Source organism: Clarias gariepinus, chromosome 4, assembly GCF_024256425.1.
Source record: "Clarias gariepinus isolate MV-2021 ecotype Netherlands chromosome 4, CGAR_prim_01v2, whole genome shotgun sequence".
Classification (NCBI taxonomy): Eukaryota; Metazoa; Chordata; class Actinopteri; order Siluriformes; family Clariidae; genus Clarias; species Clarias gariepinus.
Genome location: NC_071103.1, coordinates 10,960,170 through 10,986,808, shown reverse-complemented (window position 1 = coordinate 10,986,808; position 26,639 = coordinate 10,960,170). Strand labels below are relative to the sequence as shown.

General features: G+C 41.0%; 1 protein-coding gene across 1 annotated transcript; it reads right to left on the bottom strand.

The window, feature by feature from the left end:
• Positions 1-240: 240 nt before the first annotated feature.
• Positions 241-26,639, bottom strand: otoa (otoancorin). Its single transcript, XM_053494959.1, has 27 exons — positions 26,605-26,639; positions 25,631-25,652; positions 18,655-18,694; positions 18,351-18,474; positions 18,165-18,233; positions 15,690-15,877; positions 15,415-15,578; positions 14,470-14,594; positions 13,679-13,824; positions 13,421-13,529; positions 12,407-12,619; positions 12,137-12,298; positions 11,871-12,011; positions 11,617-11,672; positions 11,330-11,450; positions 11,126-11,244; positions 10,054-10,189; positions 9,672-9,865; positions 8,474-8,564; positions 7,106-7,268; positions 6,432-6,607; positions 6,005-6,157; positions 5,691-5,833; positions 5,430-5,566; positions 5,115-5,212; positions 4,159-4,324; positions 241-595 (listed from the first exon to the last, which is right to left on the bottom strand). The coding sequence occupies exons 1-27, from the start codon at positions 26,611-26,613 to the stop codon at positions 516-518; spliced, it is 3,345 nt and encodes a 1,114-aa protein (XP_053350934.1). The 5' UTR covers positions 26,614-26,639; the 3' UTR covers positions 241-515.

Below are 26,639 nucleotides of genomic sequence, written 5' to 3'. Positions count from 1 at the left end.
TATTGAAATGTGCCTGAGAAGTAATCGCTGCTGAAATGTCAGTGTTCTCTTTATTTATTAGAATATTAAGCAGAGACTTATTTTCCTTTGTGCATATAAATATATATATATGTATATGTATATATAATCTATTAATTTCTAAGCAACAATCTTTGCTAAAATACCCCAAACCAAAGAGATTTAGTAAAAATTAATGTAAATGCATTAAGAATATTTAGAATAGAATAACCATCAAGTTGAGTATTTTAGCTGAAATCTGGACCAAATCTTTATCAAACTGTCACATCATCATTATGGTGCACTCCTCCAGCCTGAGCGTCAAATTGTCAGATGGATTCATTGCTCATACACTCATGATTTTATAACAACTTAAATTAACTTGCCCAGACTATAAACCATTCAGCAGTAACTTAAAAAATTTTACGCTAAGCTAACATTAGCAGGTTATTTCATTAGCTCTCACATCTATCTGGGAACTTAAGGTATTTAGAATATATAAAAAAATTCCCAGCTTCTTAGTGAATGTATTCCAACAGTAGCAATGCGAGGGGCTGCAGAAGGAGAAGAATTCCCAACATGCCTAGTTTTGGTGCCCCTGGATAAGACGAACAGAAAACAAATCTCATATTAGCAACAAATGAAAATACACATGATTGCATTAATACAGTGCATTATTTTAGAGAGTGTGCATGTACAGACATGGGGTGTTAGATTACATAATCTGGATTACTTATATTGAATAATATGTAGACTATTGATTATATTCTTGTACATCTATGGAATTGGGTTTGTGCCAACAGGATTGAACTAAGATAAATGAATTAAAGACAAATTTAAATTTAGAGGAAAATAAAAAGAAATTGCTAAATAATTGCCCATATTGTGCACTTTTTTATTTACAGAGTATGGTTCGTGTAAGCCTATACACTGATACACACTTCCTCTGCTAAGCAGCTAGCAGCGATTATAGCCAATTGTGATTCTGAGCAACTAAACATAAAACTTTTTTTTTTCTAGGGGTAAATCATAAACTCTCATACAGTGGCTTGCAAAAGTATTCGGCCCTTTTGAACTTTTCCACATTTTGTCACATTACAGCCACAAACATCAATCAATTTCATTGGAATTCCACGTGAAAGACCAATACAAAGTGGTGTACACGTGAGAAGTGGAACAAAAAAAATCATACATGATTCCAAACATTTTTTTTACAAATAAATAACTGCAAAGTGGGGTGTGCGTAATTATTCAGCCCCCTTTGGTCTGAGTGCAGTCAGTTGCCCATAGACATTGCCTGATGAGTGCTAATGACTAAATAGAGTGCATCTGTGTGTAATCTAATGTCAGTACAAATACAGCTGCTCTGTGACGGCCTCAGAGGTTGTTTTCAGAGAATATTGGAAGCAACAACACCATGAAGTCCAAAAAACACACCAGACAGGTCAGGGATAAAGTTATTGAGGACAACCCTACTAGGGGACGTGTAAACCTACCAAGACAAGGCCGTCCACCTAAACTCAAAGGCTGAACAAGGAGAGCACTGATCAGGAATGCAGCCAAGAGGCCCATGGTGACTCTGGACGAGCTGCAAAGATCTACAGCTCAGGTGGGGGAATCTGTCCATAGGACAACTATTAGTTGTGCACTGCACAAAGTTGGCCTTTATGGAAGAGTGGCAAGAAGAAAGCCATTGTTAACAGAAAACCATAAGAAGTCCCGTTTGCAGTTTGCCACAAGCCATGTGGGGGGGACAGCAAACATGTGGAAGAAGGTGCTCTGGTCAGATGAGACCAAAATGGAACTTTTTGGCCAAAATGCAAAACGCTATGTGTGGCGGAAAACTAACACTGCACATCACTCATCCCCATTGTCAAATATGGTGGTGGCAGCATCATGCTCTGGGGGTGCTTCTCTTCAGCAGGGACAGCGAAGCTGATCAGAGTTGATGGGAAGATTGATGGAGCCAAATACAGGGCAATCTTGGAAGAAAACCTCTTGGAGTCTGCAAAAGACTTGAGACTGAGACTGGTGGAGGTTCACCTTCCAGCAGGACAACAAACCTAAACATCAAGCCAGGGCAACAATGGAATTGTTTAAAACAAAACATATCCATGTGTTAGGATGGCCGAGTCAAAGTCCAGATCTAAATCCAATCGAGAATCTGTGGCAAGATCTGAAAACTGCTGTTTACAAACGCTGTCCATCTCATCTGACTGAGCTGGAGCTGTTTTGCAAAGAAGAATGGGCAAGGATTTCAGTCTGTAGATGTGCAAAGCTGGTAGAGACATACCCGAAAAGACTGGCAGCTGTAAGTGCAGCAAAAGGTGGTTCTACAAAGTATTGACTCAGGGGGCTGAATAATTACGCACACCCCACTTTTTAGTAATTAAATGGTAAAAAATGTTTGGAATCATGTATGATTTTCGTTCCACTTCTCACATGTACACCACTTTGTATTGGACATTCACGTAGAATTCCAATAAAATTGATTCATGTTTGTGGCTGTACTGTGACAAAATGTGGGAAAGTTTCAGGGGGCCGAATACATTTGCAAGCCACTGTAAATAAAAACAACTGGTTAAGAAATATAAATGTTCTAATGCTTTTTATTCAGAAAAAGTAGAGCTTGCCAGAAAACCTCTCCTGAGAATGTGTTAGAGATTTAAACAGCTGGCCATTGGGAAAGCAGTCCTGAAAATGGGAAAACATCTGGTGTATTTGTATCAGAAGGGCAATGTAAAACTCAGCAGTGAAACAAAAAACTTTTAATGTCAGTTTTTTGGTTTGCAAAAGTCATTTTCGTCCTATTTATTTATTTTTATTAGGGCCCAAGCACTATAGGGTGCTCTTATTTTCCTAGGGATTTTTTTCCACCCTTTTGGGCTTTTTGGGAGTCCTAACATGCTCCAAAACTCATAAAAAATGGTAGACATGATGGAATCTGCTGCCATCAGGATGCCTGAGAGTCGCGTGGCCCGGGGCCCTCAGGGGCCCCCAAATGAGTTTTTGCTGCATAGCTCATACACACTTGCACGTATGCACAAGAACCTCAGTACACATTTAGAGCTCATTAAGCTGAATAACTTTTGCACTGCATGTCCTGGGGTCAACTCAACAGGAGGCCAGTTATTTTAGGTCCTTCGCAAAACACACCTGATGGATTTTGATATACTCCTCCTAGGGAATTTATACGATCATCACCAAACCGGGCCGATGTAATCTAAAGACATTGAAAACGCAAAATTGCGGAGGGATTTTCGATATCTCAAACGGGTCAGCCGTGATAATGCCTTAAAATTACACTGAAAAATGATTAATAACTTTCTGCATGGCATTATATTGAGTGACATTATATTCAGTGACACATTACAAATGTTAGTACTACACACACGCACAAACACACTTATATCAGAATGTTAACACTCACACTCACACAGATGCACACACACACGTATACACAAAATCACATATCACAAATTTTAAAACTCACACACTCACATCTCTGTCTCACAAGCCTGCATGCAGAAACACACACCCACACACACTAACAAGTCACATGTCTCAGGTCGTGCGGTGCCCCCGGGGTGGCCATGGCACAGGGTGCTTGGGCCCGTCATCGTTGCTTGCAACTATATATATATTTTTTTCTTTTTTAGTCCTTACTGTTCAATCCACACAAATCTAATTTCATATAGATCACTGTTTTTGCATTGGAGCTTTACTTTGATTCATGCAAATCAGGTTTAATTTAATTAAACATGCACACATTTGCGTACTTCTGAATGTTAGAATGAAAATAAACTTCTTTTCACACAATTCAAAGGAATGTTTGTTGGAATATCATTAGTCTAAAGCAGTGGTTCCAAGCATTGAACAATATATAGGCGATAATATATAACAAATATATAATATATATACAGTAGCCATGAACATGAGTTTATAGAAACTGTGAAATTGATATTTTTATTACAGAAGGAAAACCGAAAGCATGTCAAATGCAATTTAAAATGAAATGTCTTGCAAACCATGACTGAATACAGACTGTCTGCTTTAAGAGTCAGTGGTGTAATATTTCCTTCACACTTGATCCATGGAATGTATTGTACTCAATAGGAAGTGTAGTGTATCTTTATTGCCTGTGTGGTTCACATTCTTTACCTGCTTTCTGTGGCAATGTGGTTGTGGTTTCAGCGCTTTGTGCCACCAGGCCCATTGCTTCATCTACGGCTGCTCGCTGATCTACTGACAGTGAAGAACGCTGAGACGTTGTTACGGCTGCTGCGTTGTCAGGACCCAAAGCCTTCAACTGGCTCACTGACAGTGCCTGATCATAAAAACAACAACAACAAAAAATATCATAATAATGCATTTAATTTGCAAAGTGTGTACCAAAAACCGATGGATACAACATACAGTAGGTAAGGAGCAGTGGTGGCTCGAATGCTTAAGGCTCTGAGGCTCTGAGAAAGGTTGGTGGTTCAAGCCTCAGCACTGCCAAGGAGCCACTATTGAGCCCTTAAACAGAGCTATTATCCACCAGGGGTGTTGTATCCTAGCTGACCTTCCCTTCTAAATCCAGCTTCCTATTTGTCACATGCACTTATTGTGCCTATCCCAAAAGACTTGGGGCACATAATGGGGTAAACGCTTAGACAGGGTGCCAATCCATTGCAGGACACACTCTCATTATGGTGTCGGAATGCCAGCTAACCTAATCTGCATGTCTTTGGACTGTGGGATGAAACCGGAATACGCAGAGGAAACCCACCAAGAACAGGAAGAAGACGCAAACTGCATGCACACAGACACAAGGTGGGAATCCAACTCTTGCTTCTGGAAGTGCAAGGCTGACAGTGCTAACCAATACGCCATCGTGCCGCCCCTGTCACCAGTTTACTGGAATATCATCGATAATCAAGGAATATCAAGGATACGCTATCCTATTCACCTGTCAGTGGCCATGTTATGGCTAATCGTTGTAAAGCGCAATGTCTATTAAAGTTGAATAATCATAAAAAAAATTGTGCTATTTCCTTATTACTTCTATTACTATATCTAAGGGGATCTAAGAAAAGCAGGGCAGTACAACACAGAAAGAAGGCAGGACGACTCACCGCCAGACAATCAGGAGGGATCAGAGCGATGGCAGATTGATGGATGAATGACAGAACTGAGGAGTTTAGATATCCAAGCTCAGAGGCATTTAGGCCAGCTACATACAGAAAATAATGCATTACTATTACACATAAATTTAAATGCACTTAACATGACATATTTACAAAATTGTAGCTGTGCCCACAGTTATTTGTTCCAAAATTATTTGCACACAGCTTGACAGTGGCAAGGTTCTTGACTATGAAATATCATTAAGGAACTGTGCAATCATAGCTCAAATTATACACTCCAGTTATTTTCTATTTGGGACAGACCAATTATGTTGCCCATGACGCAAACTTCAGCTTCACTCCAGCCTTTAGGGTGACCGAATGCAGCCACAGCTTTCTTCTTCAAACTCTCCAAGACACTCACAGGACAGGAAACATGGCCTATATCCCCCACTGCGTCCCTGGTACAGAGCAAAACAGATTTCAGCATCCAGAGCAATGAATAATAATATTAATGAATATTAAAAATAACCACTTCTTGTATTTCTCAGAAATGTGTCTGTTTTATTGATTTTCGAATCTCACTTGAATTCTGTAGCATTGAGCTGCTCTGTTTCATTAGGCTGCAGTCCGCAGATAAACTGGCCCAGGCCTGACATCTCGAGTGCACTGAATTTACTCACTTTCATTCCAGTTCTTGTGAGGAATCCCCGCAAGACTGCTTCCTTCTGCAAGAACCACATCATTAACATCCACGTTAGTTTTTTAATCAACTCTAAATATCCAATATAATGCTGCATGCATTAATGTGTGAATGCTACATAACTGAAGAGTGCATAGCCGTTCTGCTGTGGTTTTGCGTCTTTGAGTAATTAGTAGTCTGGTATACAGTACATTACCTGTGTTTGGTTCCACGGGCAGACGGACAGAAACTCTAGCGTATCCAATGAGTTGATGCTAAGGTTTTGAAGTAGTTTAGCACTAAAACCCTGAGAAACACAACCCATCTCCACGATCTTCGATTCGTTAAGCATTGATAAATCACCCAGTGCCTGAAAAGGAATAAAGCAACATCTTGTAGGACTTACATATAGAAGTAACATATCTATTTTCAATTGTACTGTATATACAAGAGGTACATAAAACAATCTCCCATTTGGAAAACTACTGATTTCAAGTGATCATACATTACAAGGACATGTAGGTTAATGTGCGAAATGTTTTGCGTAAGATACACAACATGGTATTCTGAACGAAAACTGACTTGTATTTCGCTGTATTGCAAGCATCTGGTGTGTGTGTGTGTGTGTGTGTGTGTGTGTGTACCTCTATAGCCTTGTCTTTTAGCGCTGCCAGTTGCTCTTTAGTATAGTTACATATCTCTCCCAAGATAGAGACGCCATCTTTAAAAGTACTGGTCGTCATGCTGGACAGCTGAGCAGGGCTCCAGAACACATTTCCCTCCCTTAGATCCTCAATCTTTGCCAGAGTAGGTACTACCGCTAAAGTGATTACAGAGGATGGTAAATCATAGTAAGAGTCTCTCACTCTTTCTCCTTCCAGACTATGAACATGCTGTTTTTGTTTTGCTGTCTGAAACTATCTTCATTTCTGATTTCAAACACTTGCTACATAGTAAAGCATTTCACAGAGGGAAGGCAAATTACGCAATTACATACTGTATAATAGTCAGCAAGTGGTGGTATTAGCACTTTGGTTATGTAACGCAACACCATGCACAAATGTAGTGAAGTATAAAATACAGATATTTACTGTAGGATGCAGTGGAGCAAAAGTGAAAAGTATGCACAAAAAATTATTCAAGTAAAATACAGATACATTAAAGCAAAACTAAGAAAAAGTACGCTAAGTACTTTTTTTCGGCATATTCAAGAATAAATGGATTCTTGGATATGAATCAAGGCTATTCAAACATTACTGAGCAAAGATTATAATTCGGATGTCTTTTTAAAAAAAAAAAAATTTCTGTATGGACCCACTCTCTCTCCTGCGCCGTTGCTGAGTGACTTGAGTTTTCAGCTGAAACAGTTTGCGCTGGAGGGCTGAAAGATCCGGCCAGGCACGGAACTCCGCTGGGACCAGACCTGCCACCTGAGCCTGAACGGTGCTTTGAAGATCTGACAAAGATTTCATCAGCCAGGTCTACAGAGGAGAGGGAAATGTAGGGGTTACAGGATCAACCTCAGTATTATAACCAGAATATGAATGTACAGTACAATAGAGGGAGAACGGAAAATTTGTTAGGTGTTACTCAGAAAGATGTTTCACATTCAGTATGTTGATAGCATGTCAGCATTTTCGTAATAATAATAATAATAATAAAAAGAAAATCAGCTAAATGTTCCTAATATTCGTTTTAAAGTGAATATAAATATAGATGTAGATACACTTGCCCAAGAGAATCAATATATTAAATTTAGTCCATATGTATATGCATATGCATGTTTAAATTAGAGTCGTCAATCGATTAAAAATTTGAATCTAATTAATCACAGTCATAGTTTGTGAATAATCATGATTAATCACAATTTTAAAATACTCAGATATACTTGTATTATAAATGTGCAATGTTGGGAGAAAACAGATTTTGCAGTGTTATAATATTAATATGTAACAGATGTTAAATTAAAATCTCTAGAATGCATGCCATGCGCCAGACCATTAATAGCAGGCTCAAACCCGGATCCTCAGATCTGAAAATCAACTACCTAGAGCCCTAACCACCTGAGCCCCCACTCCCACATCTTATGTTTAACGCATTTTTGTAAAGGTAGCTCAAGCACACAGCTTTGCTTTTTCCAAACATCCATCTAAAAGCTTTTTATAATGAGACTTGCAGTTCAGCACATCTGTTGATGTTTGTCATCTTATTAAATGAGCAAAACATACCACTATCACACACAGCCAGGTAACCCATTACCTGGGGGAAGCCATTAGGGACAAACTTGGTCAAATGTGTTAAAAAATATAGTAATGCGTTAAAATTTCTAGATTAATCACATGCATTAATATTGACAGCCCTAGTTTAAATATAACCAGAGCCAATAATAACTGCTTAAAGTACGTGTATGATCTAAATAAAAAGGTTTATTTAAGAGAGTCTAATGTGTTGCGTAATAGAGGAGCTCCACTTTAATCCCAAATATCCACTTTCCTGCACAGCTGGAAAGTTTTCATGCCCCCAACACATCAAATCTAACTAATAAAGAGCTATAATTGGGAAGACCTGGCCTACAAACAATTCTGTAAAAGAAAATAGCTCAAATTTTCTCCAATAAAATATGCATATTTCTGCTGATTGAAAAAGACAGTGGAACGAGTCAGAGCAGTCTAAGAATAATACACACCGTAGAAGGCAATGCGTCAAGGGCAGCATCATTCAGTAAGAGGAGAGGACCCAATGACCTTATGACATCCCCTGACCAATTAGATGGGGCCCTAGATGAAATGACAAAATGATGATTCGTCAAGATTATAATATCACATACTTTAGAATGACTTGATCTACTTAGGAAGCCCAATCACACTACAGAAAAGACTTTACAAACTTTACAGACAGACAGTCAGGGGTTCATTTACAGTTGCATGGAAGGCAGATCCGCACCATTTACACTATATCCATTGTTTCCATGAAAATATTTTTTAGAATGTCATCATCAGTGTTGGGGGAGGTTACTTTTTAAAAGTAGTGTAATTACATTACAAAATTACTGTTTTTAAAAAGTAATCAGTTACATTACAGCTGATCTGATAAAAGTAACTAGTTCTAGTCAATGCAAAAAATGAAATCTCCTTTAAGATTCGTCATGCATGTGGTTTTACCTTCATCACTTAGCAAAGTTTGGCCCATAAACTGTTAACTACTAATACCCCTAGCTCACTTATGTGGTTTCGCGCGGTGGCCGGTGTCTCACACACACACACACACACACACACACACACCTACACACACATACAAACGAATTGGGAATCACTGCTGTCTGGCTCACGGATTACATAATTTGTCTGAATAACGGATTACATTTTGGCAAAAGTAACTAAATAACTAAATGAGTATTTAAATGGCGGACCTAACGTGTTAGATTACTCGCTACTTAAAAAAGTAATCCAAGTACTCTAACGCGTTACTTTGTATTGATCTTTGGAATACACTGTACTGTATCTTACAGTATAAATGCTTTTGTACACCTACTGTATCCCAGGGGACTTGCCAGTGTATTGCAGGGCACAGGCATGCACACACTCACACACTACAGGCAATTTAGAAATGCCAATTATTCTAATCTTCATATCTTTGGACTGTGGGAGGAAAACCATAAGTGAGACTAGATATAAAAAAATCACTAGATAGTAGTCATAGCATAATTCAAGTGTGACTGCCTCTTAAGCTCATTGTTTTCGAGGTTATGTCATTATTAACATCATGCTTCCTCACGAAAATCTACAATCGCAAGCTGCTGCATTTTCACAGCTACATTAGTTATGGATAACAGTAGAATAAGATTGATAGATAGTGGTGTCTTTAAGGTAAGGGGACTACGCTACCCATAGAAGTTTGTGAGCACATTGAACAGAGGTCCTCTGGAAGCCTGGGGAATGTATCGGCAAGACGTCAGCGTCTTCACGGTGACGTTCAGAGCATCAGGTTTCAGAGAGGAGATCCAGGTCGGGTCCAGTTCACACACAAGTGGACCCAGAGATGTGATATCGGCTGCAGACACTGCAGATGCGTTCTTCCCCTGAGGAGATATACAAATGAGACGACTTCAGTGTTTGTTTCGACATTCAGGAAAATTCTGACAGATTTAGCTTTTTGGGTATTATTTATGTCAACGAAAGATCCTCACAGAGATAAGTCAAGTGTGTGTGTGTGTGTGTGTATATATGTGTGTGTGTGTGTGTGTGTGTATGTGTGTGGTCATGGTACCAGGCAGCTGAGGGCTTTATTTCTAAGTTCCCGGCGTGATGAGGCACTGTTCGGTAGGGATGAGAGGTTGGCTTGACTCATCTTCTCCAGGAAATAAGGACACATGGAGGATTGGAGACCCTGAATCACCTGTACCCTGTATAGGGGTAGAAATGTCTTTAGTAAGTGTGTGTATTCTTACGTATAAATAAACATAGTACTGTACACTGCCTGCCCCTAAAAACGATTAGCCTGCATCAAGCGAAGAAACCAAAAATAAATAAATAAATAAATAAATAAATCACATAAGCACTAAGTTGCATTGTAAAATACTGACAGTAAAAATCACAACTATGTTTAATTGTGAAAATAAGAGCATTTCCAAACTCACAGTGTGACACCGATTCATAGAATTAGGACTAAACAGATGTGAGATTAATCAGAAAAAAAAAAAATCATAATTTGCTAGAAAGCATAAAGGTTTGACTTTGGAGCAATGTAAAAAGCATATATGGTCTAATTGAAATGAGTTCAGATTGACCCTATTCCAGAACGATGGGCGTGTCAGGGCACCCATCATGCACTGTGCCCCCTGTACTGTACAAGCCTATGGAGTGGCAGATTCAGCAACATTATGTGTGAAAAAATTATGATTTGCTGATGGCATGAATGTACTGAATGATCAGTGTATCCCATCGATCATATCTGGGGCATTTATGTGTGTTAAGGCTCGGAGTTACTGATCGGAAGATCTGCTCCATCAGGTTGCTATTGTTGGGCCCTTGAGCAAGGCCCTTAACCCTGTCTGCTCCAGGGGTGCTGTATAATGTCTGACCCCAGCCTACTAACAAAAGTTTGGATTAATAAAGAATTTCACTGGGCAGTAATGGATATGTGACTAATAAACGCTATGCATTTCTTTCTTTCCTGATGGCGTGGGCATATTCCTGGACTTACATGTATTGGCCACCACATTGTGCCAAAATCAAAGCTTATTAGACAAAACAAACAAACAAACAAGAACATTGTGTGCAAGCTTTTTTATGACCAGGCAGTGTTTTAGTATTATTGTAGTATATCTGTGAAGTAATACGGTAGGTGGATAATGAGCAGAGCTGGAATGGCCTGGAACTCTGATTTGCTGATGTTTGTGAAATATTTGGGTCTTTGCTTCTCCAGACTCTGGAAGAGTTTGCTAGCCATGCAGTGCACCTGGGGGAGAACAGGATAGGGAGAATCAGTTGAATGTGGTGGGAAAAAAACACCAAATCTTTATAAGAAATGACCTATGACTTACCTGTGTCTTAGAGAGCAAGTTAGAAGACTTGGCAAGTGTTTGAGTTGATTCCAAGATATCACTCTGAGCAATGTAATCGATCATGCCACAGGTCACGCCCTGGACTGTCTGGCCCAGCTTTCTATTAAGAAGCGGCGACGTTAGATTTTCTAGCAGATTGACGCACTGTACAGTATTTGTTTACAGGCAACAACTTGATTATTATATTGATTGCATTGATTATGATATTGATTATGATATTGATTATTATATTTCATCTTTTGGTTTTTAATAATCAACTGGCTTACCTTATCTGGTCAAGTTTGAGCCCGTTACCCACAGTCTTCTTCAAAAGGTAAACCGACTATAGAGAAAGAAATAAAGACAAAAAATAAGGATGAATAAACAATAAAGGTGCTCTGGATCCATATATTGGGTGGATGAAATGAAAAAGAAATACAGTATATCAGTTTTAAATAATTCATTTCCCCAATAAAATGTGCCTTTTTAAACTACTAATGGAAGATCCTCACAGGTAAAATGCATTTGTGTGTTTGTTTACTTGTACTCTGGACCAGCTGCGGCCATCCAGCTGATCTAAGGAATTAAGGTTTGCTTTGTCAAGCATGGAGAGAGGGAGTGAGGCGATAAGGGCATCTGGAATTTCCTTCACCAAATAACTTGCATTCACATCAGCACGCATCTGAGACAGAGAGAGAGAAATGGAGGCAGTGAATCCAACTTTCATGTCCGTCCTTCTCATTTCGCTTAATAATAAATATATTATTTTATTAATATGACAATTAAAAATTAATATTACATCCTTACCCCTACAAGCAAAGCCTTTTTTTGCAAAGAAGACATCATCACACTTATATTTTTCAAGCCTTCATTTCCTAGCAGGCCTTTTGCCTTGACATTCTTGAGCAGGTCGGTGTCTACACCTCTCACCATCGAGCCCAGGGACATCAATGTCTCACCAGTGATGTCCTACAAAGGAAATGAAGAAAGATGAAAACATTTTGTTCACCTGGCATTTTGTCCTGGAAGGACACGCAAGGACAAAGTACCAGTCTAATATGGGGTCGGAAACGTAACCTTGCTCAATAATTTCTGGGCCAGGACTTTTGCCTGAGCTGGCTTCCATTCTGTCTGAAGCAAGCTGGACATAGTGCTGTGAAGAGTGTCTCTGCTGATACTGGACAGCATGGAAGGAGAGAGGACCGACATCCCGGTGCCCAGAGAGCCCAACATCTCAGAAGTGAGAGACTCACCGTCTGACATCATCTTCCTCACCAACTGCTTCTTCATCTGATAGATAGATTTAAAAAGAGTGACAGCAGGGAGGAACGTCAAGGAAATGGAGCAAATAAAATAAATATGAGGAAACACAAATGGTATGGAATTAAAGTGAAAAAAGAGGAGAGGACAATGAGGTTTAACTTGGTGTAAGGCATAAACATTCTGTGCTTCTCATTAGCTTCATTGAAGCCCTTTTTTAAATAAACAAATATTGATTAAATCAAATTGTAGATAGGAATGTCCTAGGCTATGTCCACATTACAAGACACATTGTTCAATTCCGATTTTTTTGGTCAGAGCAGTGTTGCATGCCATACCAGTTTATGTTCATAATTATAATAAAGTGACATTTATCTGACTCTAAATGTGGACGTGTCTGCATGCATCGATATCTCTTTGCTTGCGGCATCTAGATTAAAACATGTCATATTCAAACAGTGGATGTGATTTTTGCAAAACTATGCTTGAGATTGTGCTAAATCAGAGAGTTGCATGCATTCCGTTCTGCTCCTGGCTGTGTCTGGTGTCTGGTTTTCTTCCTTCCTCTGGGCCTTAACAAATAAAGCCAACTAACTGCTTGCCGTCCTCCAGAAAACCCCAAACACGGTTTTTTTTTGGCTACTGTAAAATCCCATCCATTGTTTGAAATGAATGAGTGGTTGCATGAAATCATGATGTGGTTTAACCCGGATGAGTAATGTGTACGTAACCTAAGAAGTACAGTATGAAGCAGTTTGTATACTGTGTTCACTGTGGTCATGCATGCATCTGGGCATCTATAAAGAATAAGGAATTAAAACTTTTACTGACCTCAACAGTCCCAGTCTGTTCACAGCACCCCAGCTTAGGGAGTAGCCTTTTAACTACTGTCGTGTTTAGAGACTGAAGTTCATCATAGAAACAGACAAGATGTCCAAGTCTGTACAAGGAAGAGGAGATAAAGTGAAGTCTGTTTACAGTATAATCAGCAAATTTCTAAAATCGTGCTATAGAAGGAGCTTTGACTAATACAGGGCCATGATAAAATCCTATAAAAACCATGGAATAAAAGCTTTAGACGGGACACACCTGTCCATGTGGTTGGGGAAGTTCTTGGTTCCATTAAAACACTCTTGCTTGAGTCGTTGCATTAGTGTCTGGGCAGTCTCACTCTGCATCCCGCTAACATTACTGAATGAAAACGAGAACTCAGGAGACTGGAAGAACTTACACAACTAAGAGAAAGAGACCGAAATGAGAAGGAATCAGTTGATACATGATATTCAGAAACATGCCATTAAAAGCTAGAATGAAACCAAAATATATAAGAATATTTATTTTGCAATATTGATGCTATTGATCTATTGACATTTTAAATATTTCAAATAGTAACAGATAGATTCCTTCTACAGAAATTTCACTTTATAAATAACACAGTGCCAGATTTCACTGTTGTTTTATTTGGTGAATAAAACATTTGCAATCAAATGGACAACATCATATTAGTTTGGGAATAGTTATGTTTATTCTAAAAACAGCAAAGTATGGTAGATTGTGCTTTAGAGTTTGCTCTAAAGCCATAGTTCCCAACCTGGGGTCCATGCCATAGGGCACAAGGTTGTGTCCGAGGCTTTGCCTACTCTGAGGCTATTGGAATTACATTTGCACATGTTGATAAATAAGATCACACTTACACACTTAAGTCTGCAAAGAAAATTATTTAAAAAATAAATGCATTTATTTTTTTTGGTGTATTTTTGCTGGGCTGGATGGTGGTGGGTTGTTGTTCTTAGATTTAACCAGGGGGGTTCCAGGGTAAAAAGGTAGGAAACCACTGCTCTAAAGAGAGTAATAAGGAAACATGATTCAGAACAACTGACCTCTACTGAGGGAATTCCCCTGACTTCTGCCTCAGGCAGTCGTGAAATGAAACGTCCCATCATCCTCAGCACATCAGCCTTCAGCCAAGGTGTTTTGGGCTGACAGCCAGGAACTGAAGAATTGTCTGAAGAAATACAGAAAATTTTTTTGCAGTAATTGGTGTTGCTATGGGTGGCACGGTGGTGTACTGGCTAGCTCTGTAGTGGTTCGATTCCCATCTCTGTGTGCATGGAGTTTGCATGTTCTCCCCATGCTTGGTGAGTTTCCTTCGCGTACTCTGGTTTCCTCCCACAGTCCAAAGACCTGCAGATTAGGGTAATTGGCGTTCCCAAATTGGCCATAGTTTGGGAATGAGTGTGAGTGTGTGTATATGTGTGTCTTGCAATGGATTGGCACTGTGTCCAGTGTGTAACCCGCCTCGTGCCTTAAGTCCCCTGGGAGAGGCTCCAGGCCACCCATGACTCCGACGAATGAGTGGTGTTGCTATAGTGATACACAGACAGGACATCAAACAGTATTTCTTACTTTTACTCATTACACATTCGCTGGATTTCATGATTACAGCGGCCTATTTTTAATTTATGAGTTACCTTCTCTTCAATAGGGCTCCCTCTGCTCAATTCTTTCCTCTATATGGAATTTACCCAAGTAATTCCTAAATAAAAACAACCATGTCATTTAGGCTACCCATCCAACCATCTCTGGAATCTTTGTAGTCTTTGTAGGGCAGTGGAGGCTAGTGGTGACCATTGTATATATATATTTTTTTTTACTATTTTTAAAAACGTGGTAACATTTACATGTCACTTAGCTCAATCTACACTACATGTCTCTGGACTGTAGGAAGAAACTGGAGTACCAGGAGGAAATCCACCAAGCACGGGAGAACATGCAAACTCCATGCATCAGACTCAGACTCAAGGCAACAGTTTGAGGGGACTTACGCATTTCATGTTCTGCTGGCATTTCCAGACTGGGAATACCAACAAGGTTACGAACTGGAGCACAGCTGGGATCATTTTCAGTGACTCTGTTTTTCATCCACTGCCTGATATCATTCCTTTGGCCTTCTGAAAGCGAGATGAAGACCTCATTCAATGTCAGCATCCTAAAAAAAGCAGAAATAAATAAAGAAATGAAAAAAAAAAACCCATACTGTAGCTTTATTGGTGTTTCCCCTAATTTTCTGTCTGGCAACCACCGTAATGCCATCACTCACATATCGCCAAGCTGAGGGCCGTGCAGCGTCTGCGGCAGCATTAGAGAAGGAGGTGATGTTTCTAGGAAAGGCTTAGCTGCCCACAAAAGCTTTTGGAGCTGTTCTGGATTAAACTGAGTAGCGTTCTGTTCAATGGCCACCCAGGAGACAGAAGCCAAGAATGCTCGCATGAAACAGTTTGTACTTTCCTAACATGAGAAAGATCAGGAGACAGAGAAGGTACAAGGATAAGAAGAATATCATAAACACTGCATGGGTACAAGCATTACAAGGCCCCTTCTTGAAATTTTTTTGTGCATATTTGTCACCCATACATGATTGAGAACATCAAACTAATTTCTATATTACACAAAGATAATTTTAAATTGTCCAAACCTACCTGGCTTTAAATAAAAAAAGTAATTGCCAACTTGCAAAATCATGAATGAACTGTAATCACTTGCCACACCCAGACTAGATGACTACCAGACCTACCAAATCACTTAAATAGAACCTGTCTGACAAAACTGGGTTTTCCACAAATGGAGAAAAAAGGGGAACAGTGGTGAACCATGTAAAGAACTGCAGGTAGTGGGATAGTCTGGGGCTCCTTTGCAGATTCAGGACCTGGACGACTTCCCATAATTAATGGAACCATAAATTCTGCGCTACATCAGAAAATCCTAAAGAGGAATTTCCGGCCATCATGGTTGTTGCCGTTAAGCTCGGCAGAACCAGTTTTAGGTTTATGGGCAATTATTTTCTACATAGTGCCAGGCAAGTTTGGGCAGGTTTTTTCCCACAATAAATGAAATAATCATTTAGAAACCGTATCTTAAATTTAATCAGTTTATATTTGTGTAATATAAAAATTTCTTTTAATGATCTGAAGTGTGAAAAATACAGTGGTGTTCAAAATAATAGCAGTGTGTTGAAAAAGGTGAGTAAAGCTCCATATTCATATAATAACTTTTATTATAAATTGAAATTACACAAATGCATTGGACACCCTGCACGTTCTATTCTTAATCACAACATGAAGAAAAATATGCTAAATGGATTATTAGTTTAATGTAAGTGAAGAAAAACTAATATTAGCCTGTTAAAAAAAATAGCAGTGCCATCTCTCATCTTTATAAAGTGATGAATTTATCATTTTAAAAAAATTCTTAAAGTTTAATCTTTCTAAATATTATCATCTCTGAACTAATATTTAGTTGTATAACCATGGTTTCTGAGAACTGCTTCACATCTGTGACAACTGTACTACATGCCACAATTCCCCTACATTTCTTGGTTTTGCCTCAGAGGCAGCATTTTTATTGTCAGTCCACAACTTTTCTATTGGATTAGGGTCTTGGGATTGGGCTGGCCACTCCATAACGCCATAATGTCCATCTTGTTGGTCTGGAACCAAGATGCTGCTTACTGGTGTGTCTGGGGTCGTTGTCTTGTTGAAACACCCATTTCAAGGGCATTTCCTCTTCGGCATAAGGCAACATGACCTCTTTAAAAGTCCTGCTGTTCTTAAATTGATCCATGATCCCTGAAATTTAATAAATAGGCCCTACACCATAGTACGAGAAGCATCACCATATCATGATGCGTGTGCCTCCATGCTTCACTGTGTACTGTGGTTTGAATTCAGTGTTTGGGGGTCGTCTGACAAACTGTCTGCAGGCCTCTAGACCCAAAAAGGACAATCTTGCTTTCATCAGTCTACAAAATATTGCGCCATTTCTCTTTAGGCCAGTCAATGTGTTCTTCAGCGAATTGTAAACTCTTCAAAGCACTCTTCAAGGACTTTGCGGGGGCTTCTTGCTGATAGCTTGACTTCACACAGCCGTCTTCTAATGTTAACAATACTCACAGGTAACTTTAGATGTTCTTTGAGTCAATTTTGTTATTCTTCGATCCATTCAAATGGTAGTTTTCCATTTTCTTCCACATCTTTCTGGTTTTCGTCTCCATTTTAAAGCATTTGGTATCATTCTAGCAGAGCAGCCTATCATTTTCTGCACTTTTTTGTATGTTTTCCCATCTCTTATCAACTTTTAAATCAAAGTACGCTGTTCTTCTGAACAATGTCTGGACAACCCATTTTACTCTGATTTTCAGAGGGAAATGCACAGGACAACCTTTTCTGCATTTATCTTTAAATAAGGGGAACTTGTTTGACACCTGTTTTTTACAGAATAATTTACCTCTACAATTAAACTCCACACCATTATTTTTTTTAACAGACTAATTTGTTTTTCTTCACTTACATTAAACTAATAATCCATTTAGCACATTTTTCTTCATGTTGTGATTAAGAATACAATGTGCACGTCCAATGGATTTATGTGATTTAAATTAAAAGTTATTATATGGATATGGAGCTTTACTCACTTTTTTCAACAGACTGCTATTATTTTGAACACCACTGTATGCAAAAAATTAAAAATAAATCAGCAAATACTTTTTCACAGGACTGTATACACACAAAGCACTAACCGTGGTGTTCCACATGTAGCTGATCAACTGCGGCAGACTTGAAGAGTTGCACATTTTGTCTGTGATGTTCTTAAGGTAAACAAAGAGCAAAAAAAGCTCTTTCAAGTACATTTCAAAGAGAGTTTAAACTCATACATGAGAATATATACAGTAACTGTGTGAGTGGTGTATTAGTTTGTGTAGTACCAATGGTGGTTCTGTGTCGTTAGACTTCCAGGTGAAGACAGGGAGAGAGGGGATCGAAGAAAGAAGGGAAGGAAGTAGAAACATAGGGTTTCCAGTTGACATGTTCTCTGGTTTGTGGAAAGAACTAAAGTTGGGGTGGTGGTGGGGGGGGGGTATTGTTTAATTGACAAATAACAAAACTCTAAAAGCTTTTTACCTTTAAAACTACCTTTAAAAATTATGTCCAGTGTATTCAAACACAACCACATTTTAATGTTAAACACGCCAGAATAAATGTCTCCATTACAGCAGCTGAACACTTTACCTGTTAAACATATGGGCCTTTAGGATGGGTGGATGGTAACCTGAAGCAAAGCAGCAATTTTACATTGTTAATACATACTGCAAAATACAACACTCTGGAGAAATGACACCCAATGACACCCTTTAGGAAAAATGAAAGGAAAAGCTGGAACAATCCCAGCTAAGAGCTCTACTAAAGAGATATCGAAGTATTATCAGATCATTTCAGGATGCCAAAAGAATTTTGAATAAACTCCAAAATCTAGTCTATTTTTAACCCTTTCCTTTGTGCCACCCTTATATGATTTTGATGGCTGTTTATGCCAATCCTCTCCTAACCCCCCTAATGCAGATGCCCCCAAACCTCCAAAAGAACCCCTTTGCAGTGGCTTTTCCAATAGCTAATTCACATAGACACTGAAATGGCTTGTTTGGAGGAGGAGTATAACTGAAGGAGTTTGAGGTAAAAAAAAAAAATGAATGATCTGCGGGGTATTTCAGCTGGAGCATTAACAGACAAACCATTGAAGATACACAGATAGGCTGGTGTTCCCTTTTAAAGGCTACACTCGATGCTGCGTGAAAACGCTATGGGAACATCTTGTCATGTTGCCGGTTGTGAAGCATGTGTGTACCAAACACGCCAAATTTTTGGCTTTTATAACCTCGGTCAGGTGACGTCATCTGATAGGACGCACCTGCAGGTTATAAATAGGAGTGAACCGGAACCATTCCTCAGATTCTTGTCTTCACCTTGTCTAGTTGTGAGCGTGTTGTGTCTAACCAGCAAAAATAAGTGTTTAACTCACCGATAATGGCAGAGTTTAAACGAGATGTCCCTCCGTGTGTATAATCCATATCGGAGGGCGATCTCTACACTTTACTGCTTCGATTAAGTGCTACGCGCGCGCCTCGCATTCCTTGAGAATCTTCGAGCCGCCGCGCATTCCTGGGGCTTAAACACGTGCATCCGGCAGAGCAGTGAGAGACGGATTTAAAACTCCTTTCTTTCGCGTTCTCATCGGATCAGGAAATCCCTCTGTCCGCTCGCAAGCGCGCGCCGCGCTTCTTGTGAATGGGCAAGGATAAACATCCTCTCTTGCTTCCGCGGAGATGGTAATAGGCTCTAAGCACTTAAAAATAATAAAAATAAAAACATAGACGGCAGGTTCTGTCGGGTGGCCGGGGGCGGAGCCTCAACGACGCTCTCTCCCCTTAGCAATCTCCATATGAGTTAACCCTTTCATGGAGTAAGCTGTATTCATCCCGTGTTTTCCTGCCATCAACTTATTTATTTATTTAAATATAATTGAGGTAGAAACGCGGAGTTATATGATGACACCCAGATAGAAGAGACGCTGCCAGGCTATCTCTCTTCTGGGACATCATCTTTCCTGAAAAGCTATTATTTCCTTTCAAGCTGTGTAGACTTTTTATCTTCCCTGGAGGGAAAAGCTTTTCAGGCAGCAGGTCAGGTTGGCGCATTGCACACCATGGCGGTTTTGCACGCCTACCAGGCTGACCTGCTGAGAGACTTGAGTATTGGCGGGGCTCTGCAAGGTAAGGCGTATTGGATTTACGCCAGGCCACAGACTTGTCTCTTCGTGCAACAAAGCAGACGGCTCGTGCTATCGGCCGTTTTATGGCTGCTATGGTCTCCGCGGAGAGGCACTCGTGGTTGAATCTCAGGGGCATTAAGGAGTAGGATCGTGTATTCCTCCTCGATGCCCCATCTCGCCTCCCGGCCTACTTGGCGATGTCGTTAACTCGGTCGCCACTAGGTTCATGAGGCGAAGTTATATAACAAGCCTTCGGGAAATTCCTTCCCCGCCTTGCTCAAGAGTCGGGACTGTCGGCCACCCAGTCTCGACCGGGTCTGACTGTTGCGAGGCATGAAACACACAAGGAGAGTGTTTTTGAGCTGGGCACCCCCTCGCAAGATTGGGGTGCGTCACGCAATTCGCCTCAAAAGAGGTCAGACTATATTGTCTTCACAAAGAAGCCCTGAGGTTCATGTGCCCAGGACTGTGGGGGGTGGCCCCCCAATGAGGAGAGGCACGCAGAATTCCTTTTAAAGAATGAAGTGTTCTCCCTGGCACCCCCAGGAGGTTGGTGTTCTTGCTCCGCCACCACTGGTGTTTCGGGCAACTCCAGTCTCCAATAAAATGTTAGTTCTTCGGGTTTTTCCTGCCGTGTTTCAGGATGCTGAACATCTAACATCCCCCCCGTTTAACCAAGCCGCTGAGCTTTGCCCCTTTCTGAGAAACTGGCAGCGTGGAAGCTACTGCCAAGTATATCTCCTTGGGCACTAAGTACTGTACAGAGAAACTACAGGATTCAGTTCTCACATCACCCTCCGCGTTTCAATGGCGTGGTTCCACTTCCATGAAACCGGAAAGTGCAATAGGAACGGGGGGCTGCATCCAATTTTTTAGATTTTGCGGGCTTTACCGCTATCTAAAAATAAATCAATGGAAATATTGCCACAACACAGGAGGTTCCTGAGGTTCGCTTTCGGGGGCGAAGCTTACCAGTATCGGGTCCTTCCATTTGGTCTAGCTTTTTCACCCGCACATACACAAAATACATGGATGTAGTTCTGGCTCTTACGACTCCAGAGCATCCGTATTGAATTACATGACTGGCTGGCCCAGTCTCAGTAGCTAGCGCTTCGACATCAGCATGTCGTTCTAGCTAATCTTTGTTTCCTAGGATTGAGATCCAATGCCATGAAAGCATGCTCTTTCCTGTTTAGAGGACAACATTTTTGGGTGTCACATGGAATTTGAGCGTAAGCGGGCACAGCTGTCTCCCGCTCGTGTCGAATCCATTCTCAACACCGTCAAGGAAATCAAGCTAGACCAGAAAGTGACCATCACTTTCAGAGATCTTAGCTCTCATGGCAGCTGTATCCACGGTGACACCTTTGGACCTTCTGCACATGAGAGCATTTCAGTTGTGGCTAAGAACCAGGGGATTTTACTCTAGGGCCAATCCCCAATAAGGGCTACGCGCCAGGTGCTTCGTACCCTTCCTATGTGGTTCAGACCCCGGTTTCTGACTCTGGGTCCCACTCTAAGTTCGTCTTGTCGTCGCAGATGCTAACGACAGACGCTTCCCTCATGGGCTGGGGTGCGGTCTTAAATGACCGTCCAGCCCAAGGGAGCTGGAGAGGCCATCTTTTTGCGCGGCACATCAATTGCCTCAAAATCATGGCTATATTTCAGGCCCTAAAGCACTTCCTCCAGCAGTTGAGACTACCATGTCCTAGTGCGGGTGGACAACACTATGGCAGTCTCGTATATTAATCGCCAGGGCGGACTGTGCTCGCGCCGCTAAATAGCTAGCGCACCAGATTCCTGTCCCTCAGGGCGATTTACATTCTTGAAAAATTTCATGTAGCGTAGGTGGACCTCTTTGCCTCGCAAGATCAGCAAATGTCCCCTTTACTACTCCCCCTCAAATAGAATGTATTTGAAAAGTTGGTGCATGACGAAGCAGGTAGACCCAGTCCACTGCCGAATTGTTTCAGTGCTGGAGTTTCTGCAGAGAAAATTTGTCCTCTGGCTTGTGCCCCTTGTTGAACCACTAGAGTCAGCGCCTCAGGTTTCTGACCCTTAAGATGGTTTTTCTAAATGGTGTTACCTCTCTAAGAGGATCGGACAGCTATTGCCCTCTCCTATGAGGCGCGTGGGCTCACTTCGCCTCTAGGAATCAGGGCTCATTCAACCAGGGGAATCGCCTCATCAATTGCATTAGCAAGAGGTATTCCCTTGCAGCAAGTATGTGACACGGAGGGTTGGTCCTCTCCACACACATTTGCCAACATGCATCCTATTGTTTTGAAGCCTTCTGTCCTCCGCCTTTACAGCTTCGGAGCAGGAGAGACATCACTTACTGTGTCCAGTACGTGCTCTTCAGATTTACATCCACCGCATTAGCCAGTGGCGTAAGTCAGAGCAGCTTTTACATGTTTTGAAGCCGCAAGCTGCGTTAGAGATGCTATTGCCCTCTCCTATGAGGCGCGTGGGTTCACTTCGCCTCTAGGAATCAGGGTTCATTCAACCAGGGGAATCGCCTCATCAATTGCACTAGCAAGAGGTATTCCTTTGCAGCAAGTCTGTGATGCGGAGAGTTGGTCCTCTCCGCACACATTTGCCAATATGCATCCTATTGTTTTGAAGCCTTCTGTCCTCCGCCTTTACAGCTTCGGAGCAGGAGAGACTTCACTTACTGTGTCCAGTACGTGCTCTTCAGATTTACGTCCACCGCATTAGCCAGTGGCGTAGGTCAGAGCAGTTTTTACATGTTTTGAAGCCGCAAGCTACGTGAGAGATGCTATTGCCCTCTCCTATGAGGCGCGTGGGTTCACTTCGCCTCTAGGAATCAGGGTTCATTCAACCAGGGAAATCGCCTCATTAATTGCACTAGCAAGAGGTATTCCTTTGCAGCAAGTCTGTAATGCGGAGGGTTGGTCCTCTCCGCACACATTTTCCAATATGCATCCTATTGTTTATGAAGCCTTCTGTCCTCCGCCTTTACAGCTTCGGAGCAGGAAAGACTTCACCTACTTTGTCCAGTACGTGCTCTTCAGATTTACGTCCACCGCATCAGCTAGTGGCGTAAGTCAAAGCAGCTTTTACATGGTCTGGGGCCGCAACAGGGGTGGCCCCCACTACACTGGGCTATTGCTCTCTCCTATGAGGCGCGTGGGCTCACTTCGCCTCTAGGAATCAGGGCTCATTCAACCAGGGGGATCGCCCCATCTATTGCACTAGCAAGAGGTATTCTCCTGCAGCAAGTGTGTGATACGGAGGGTTGTCCTCTCCGCACACATTTATTACATTTATAGTTTGGATGTTCATGCTACTCCGGGCCCACGGGTCCTTGAGTCAGCTACCCAGACATAGTTCTGAGACCTTCTCGGCCTTGTGCGCACACGCTACACAACCTTGGAGTCCAGACACTTGCAGTGCGGCGGCGTTGGCACTCTCGTTCCCATAGCGTTTTCACGCAGCATCGAGTGTAGCCTTTAAAAGGGAACGTCTCGGGTTACTTTGCTGTAACCCTGTTCCCTGAAAAGGCGGGAACGAGATGCTGCGTCCCAATGCCGCACTGCCTATGTGACCGGACGTCCGTTCAGACAAATCAATCTGAGGAATGTTTCCGGTTCACTCCTATTTATAACCTGCAGGTGCGTCCTATCAGATGACGTCACCTGACCGAGGTTATAAAAGCCAAAAATTTGGCGTGTTTGGTACACACATGCTTCACAACCGGCAACATGACAAGATGTTCCCATAGCGTTTTCACGCAGCATCTCGTTCCCGCCTTTTCAGGGAACAGGGTTACAGCAAAGTAACCCGAGACGTTCTTTATTGATCTCCAATTGAAAGACCACAGGAAGTTACACACACATGATACATAGCCTACACTTCACCACACATACACTCATGCACACACTGTACATACACATAGTGCAGAACTGCCACTGCTTTTTGTAAAAGTGTAGCTGATTGAGGAAATCCCTCCCCATCACAATAACACCTTTTCTCCACAAGAGAACACCCAGTGTGTAAATCCCAGGAGACAGGGCGTGTTGTTGCTGTTGCTGTTCATTTTCACTGCACCATGGTGCACTTCTGAGCTTCATCGCCTTCATTAAATGCAGTCTGAGCACTTACTAGATTATGAGAAATTCCACACTACTACTGAAATCTCCTAAGGCTTCCATTAGGTTTTGAGATGGCAACATGAGGTTCTTTTCTCCTCACCATCAACAAATTACTCACCACTTAAGAAGCCTACTCCTCACCATTCCACTGTTTTCTGCTTATTACTGCTGATAGACTCAAGATCATTACTTCTCTACATTTAAAACAACTTGTTCCTACAAATCTTTGATAATCTTAGCTGAAAACTCTTTTGTTTTAGATAGCTTTTTCACTCTGATGCCCCTTTCTCTTCAACCTCTAACCCTTCTACTACCTGCTGTTGCTGTATTTATTCATTCATTCATTTACTAATTCATCTCCTATACTGCTTATCCTGTTCAGAGATGTGGGAACCCTGGAGCCTATGCCAGAAGACTTTCGGCACTATGCGCGGTACACCCTGAATAGGGTGCCAGTCCATCGCAGGTCGCACATATAACACATAATCACACACTGTTGGCATTTTGGAAATTACAATTACCTAAGCTGCATGTCCTTGGACTGTGGGAGGAAACCAGTGTACCTGAAGGAAACCCACCAAGCACAGGGAGAACGTGCGGCAAACTCCACACACACACAGACCAGGAGAGGGAACCAAACCCTTGACCCTGGAGGTGGGAGGCCTACTATTGTAATGAAACATGCTCATAAATATATACAGTAATGCATGACGTAGAATGCCGTTGCGCTGGTTATCGGTATGTACATGTGTGGATCTCGGCTGTGCCTTTATGCCTACCACATGGCTGGCGACTGACATTTAGTGTAATTAATTGGGTGAAAGTATGGGATACCTGTTAGCTTTCTAAATTACCTTAGGCATATACATAAAACCACACATAGGTGATTCGGAACAACTAAGAAGCAATTATTAGGGAGACAAAGTGGTGTTAAAAATGACATAACGTTATCAGATCAGTACTTCCTCAGTCCCGCAATCTCTACAGACCTACTTTTACCCATGCTGCGACTGTCATTAGTATAATTTATGATTTCCTGATACATATAGAGTGATACATATAGTTAATGTACCAGGGGTCTTATCATCCAGTATCACCACTCATGAAATGCCTCTCGTCTAATCAGATTGCTTGCTCGGAACTAACAGCTGTATAAATTGCATTAGTACTAAACATTGTCCAGCATATTCAAATTCAGTGTGTGTAAGAATCACATTTGGTCCACATGCCATTAGTATGGGAAAAATTAAGCATAAAAATATACATAAAACTTACAAATAGCAACAACAAAATAAAGACAGCAAGCAGTTATACTAGTTTTTACCTTTTTTTAAGCATGTGGTCATCTGTAAGAGAAAAACAAAATGGTAAGATTAATTACACAAAGTGAAAGATGACTTTTTGTTGTAAGGTCAAAGGAACTCATACAGTAGTATATTTGCATTTCTCACCTCTTGTGACAGATGATACATTATGTGGACAAAAGTATTCGGCCTAACCTCCAATGACATTGTATCCAAATACATCAATACATACTTCAATATGGAGTTAGTCCCTCTTTTGCAGCTATAACAGCTTCCACTCTACTTGGAAGGCTGTTTACAAGATTTTAAAGTGTCTCTGTGGGAATTTGTGCCCTTTCATTTTGTAAACAATTTGTGATTTAAGGCACTGGTGTTGGACGAGAAGGCCTGGCTCGTAATCCTCATTCCAGTTCATCCCAAAGGTGCTCGATAGGGTTGAGGTCAGGTCTCTGTTCGAGCCAGTCAAGTTCTTTGACACCAAACTCATGAGACCATGTTAGTTATAGTCCTTGCTATGCTAGTGCGGCAGTCATGTTGGAATAAAACAGGACCTTCCCCAAACTGATTGATAAAAATGATCCAATATGCTAAAAAATTAGGATTGCCCTTCACTTGAGACAAGTGGCCTGATTAAACCACACCTGAATTCAATAATAAACAGCGTTTGGCCAAATACTTTTGTCCATATAGTGTATTGATGATTCCTAGAAAGCTTGCATTAGGTATGCTGCTTTTATAATTAATAATAATAATAATAATAAGAAGAAAAACAATGAATGTAATGCAAATGAAGAAGTTTGATATCATGTGCTTTAATATATCTTATAAGAAGAATTAAAAGAAAAGGTCTATTTACTGATAAGACCCATCAAAGATGATACAGAGACACAGGAAGATAAAGGCACATTCTGTCCAGTTGTCTTGAACAGTACTAACGTAACTTTAAGTTGTTACATAAAGTTTACTGATGTGACTGTGTAAAATAAACAAATACCATCTTCATTGCCGTTTTCTTAAAGTCTAGTGGCA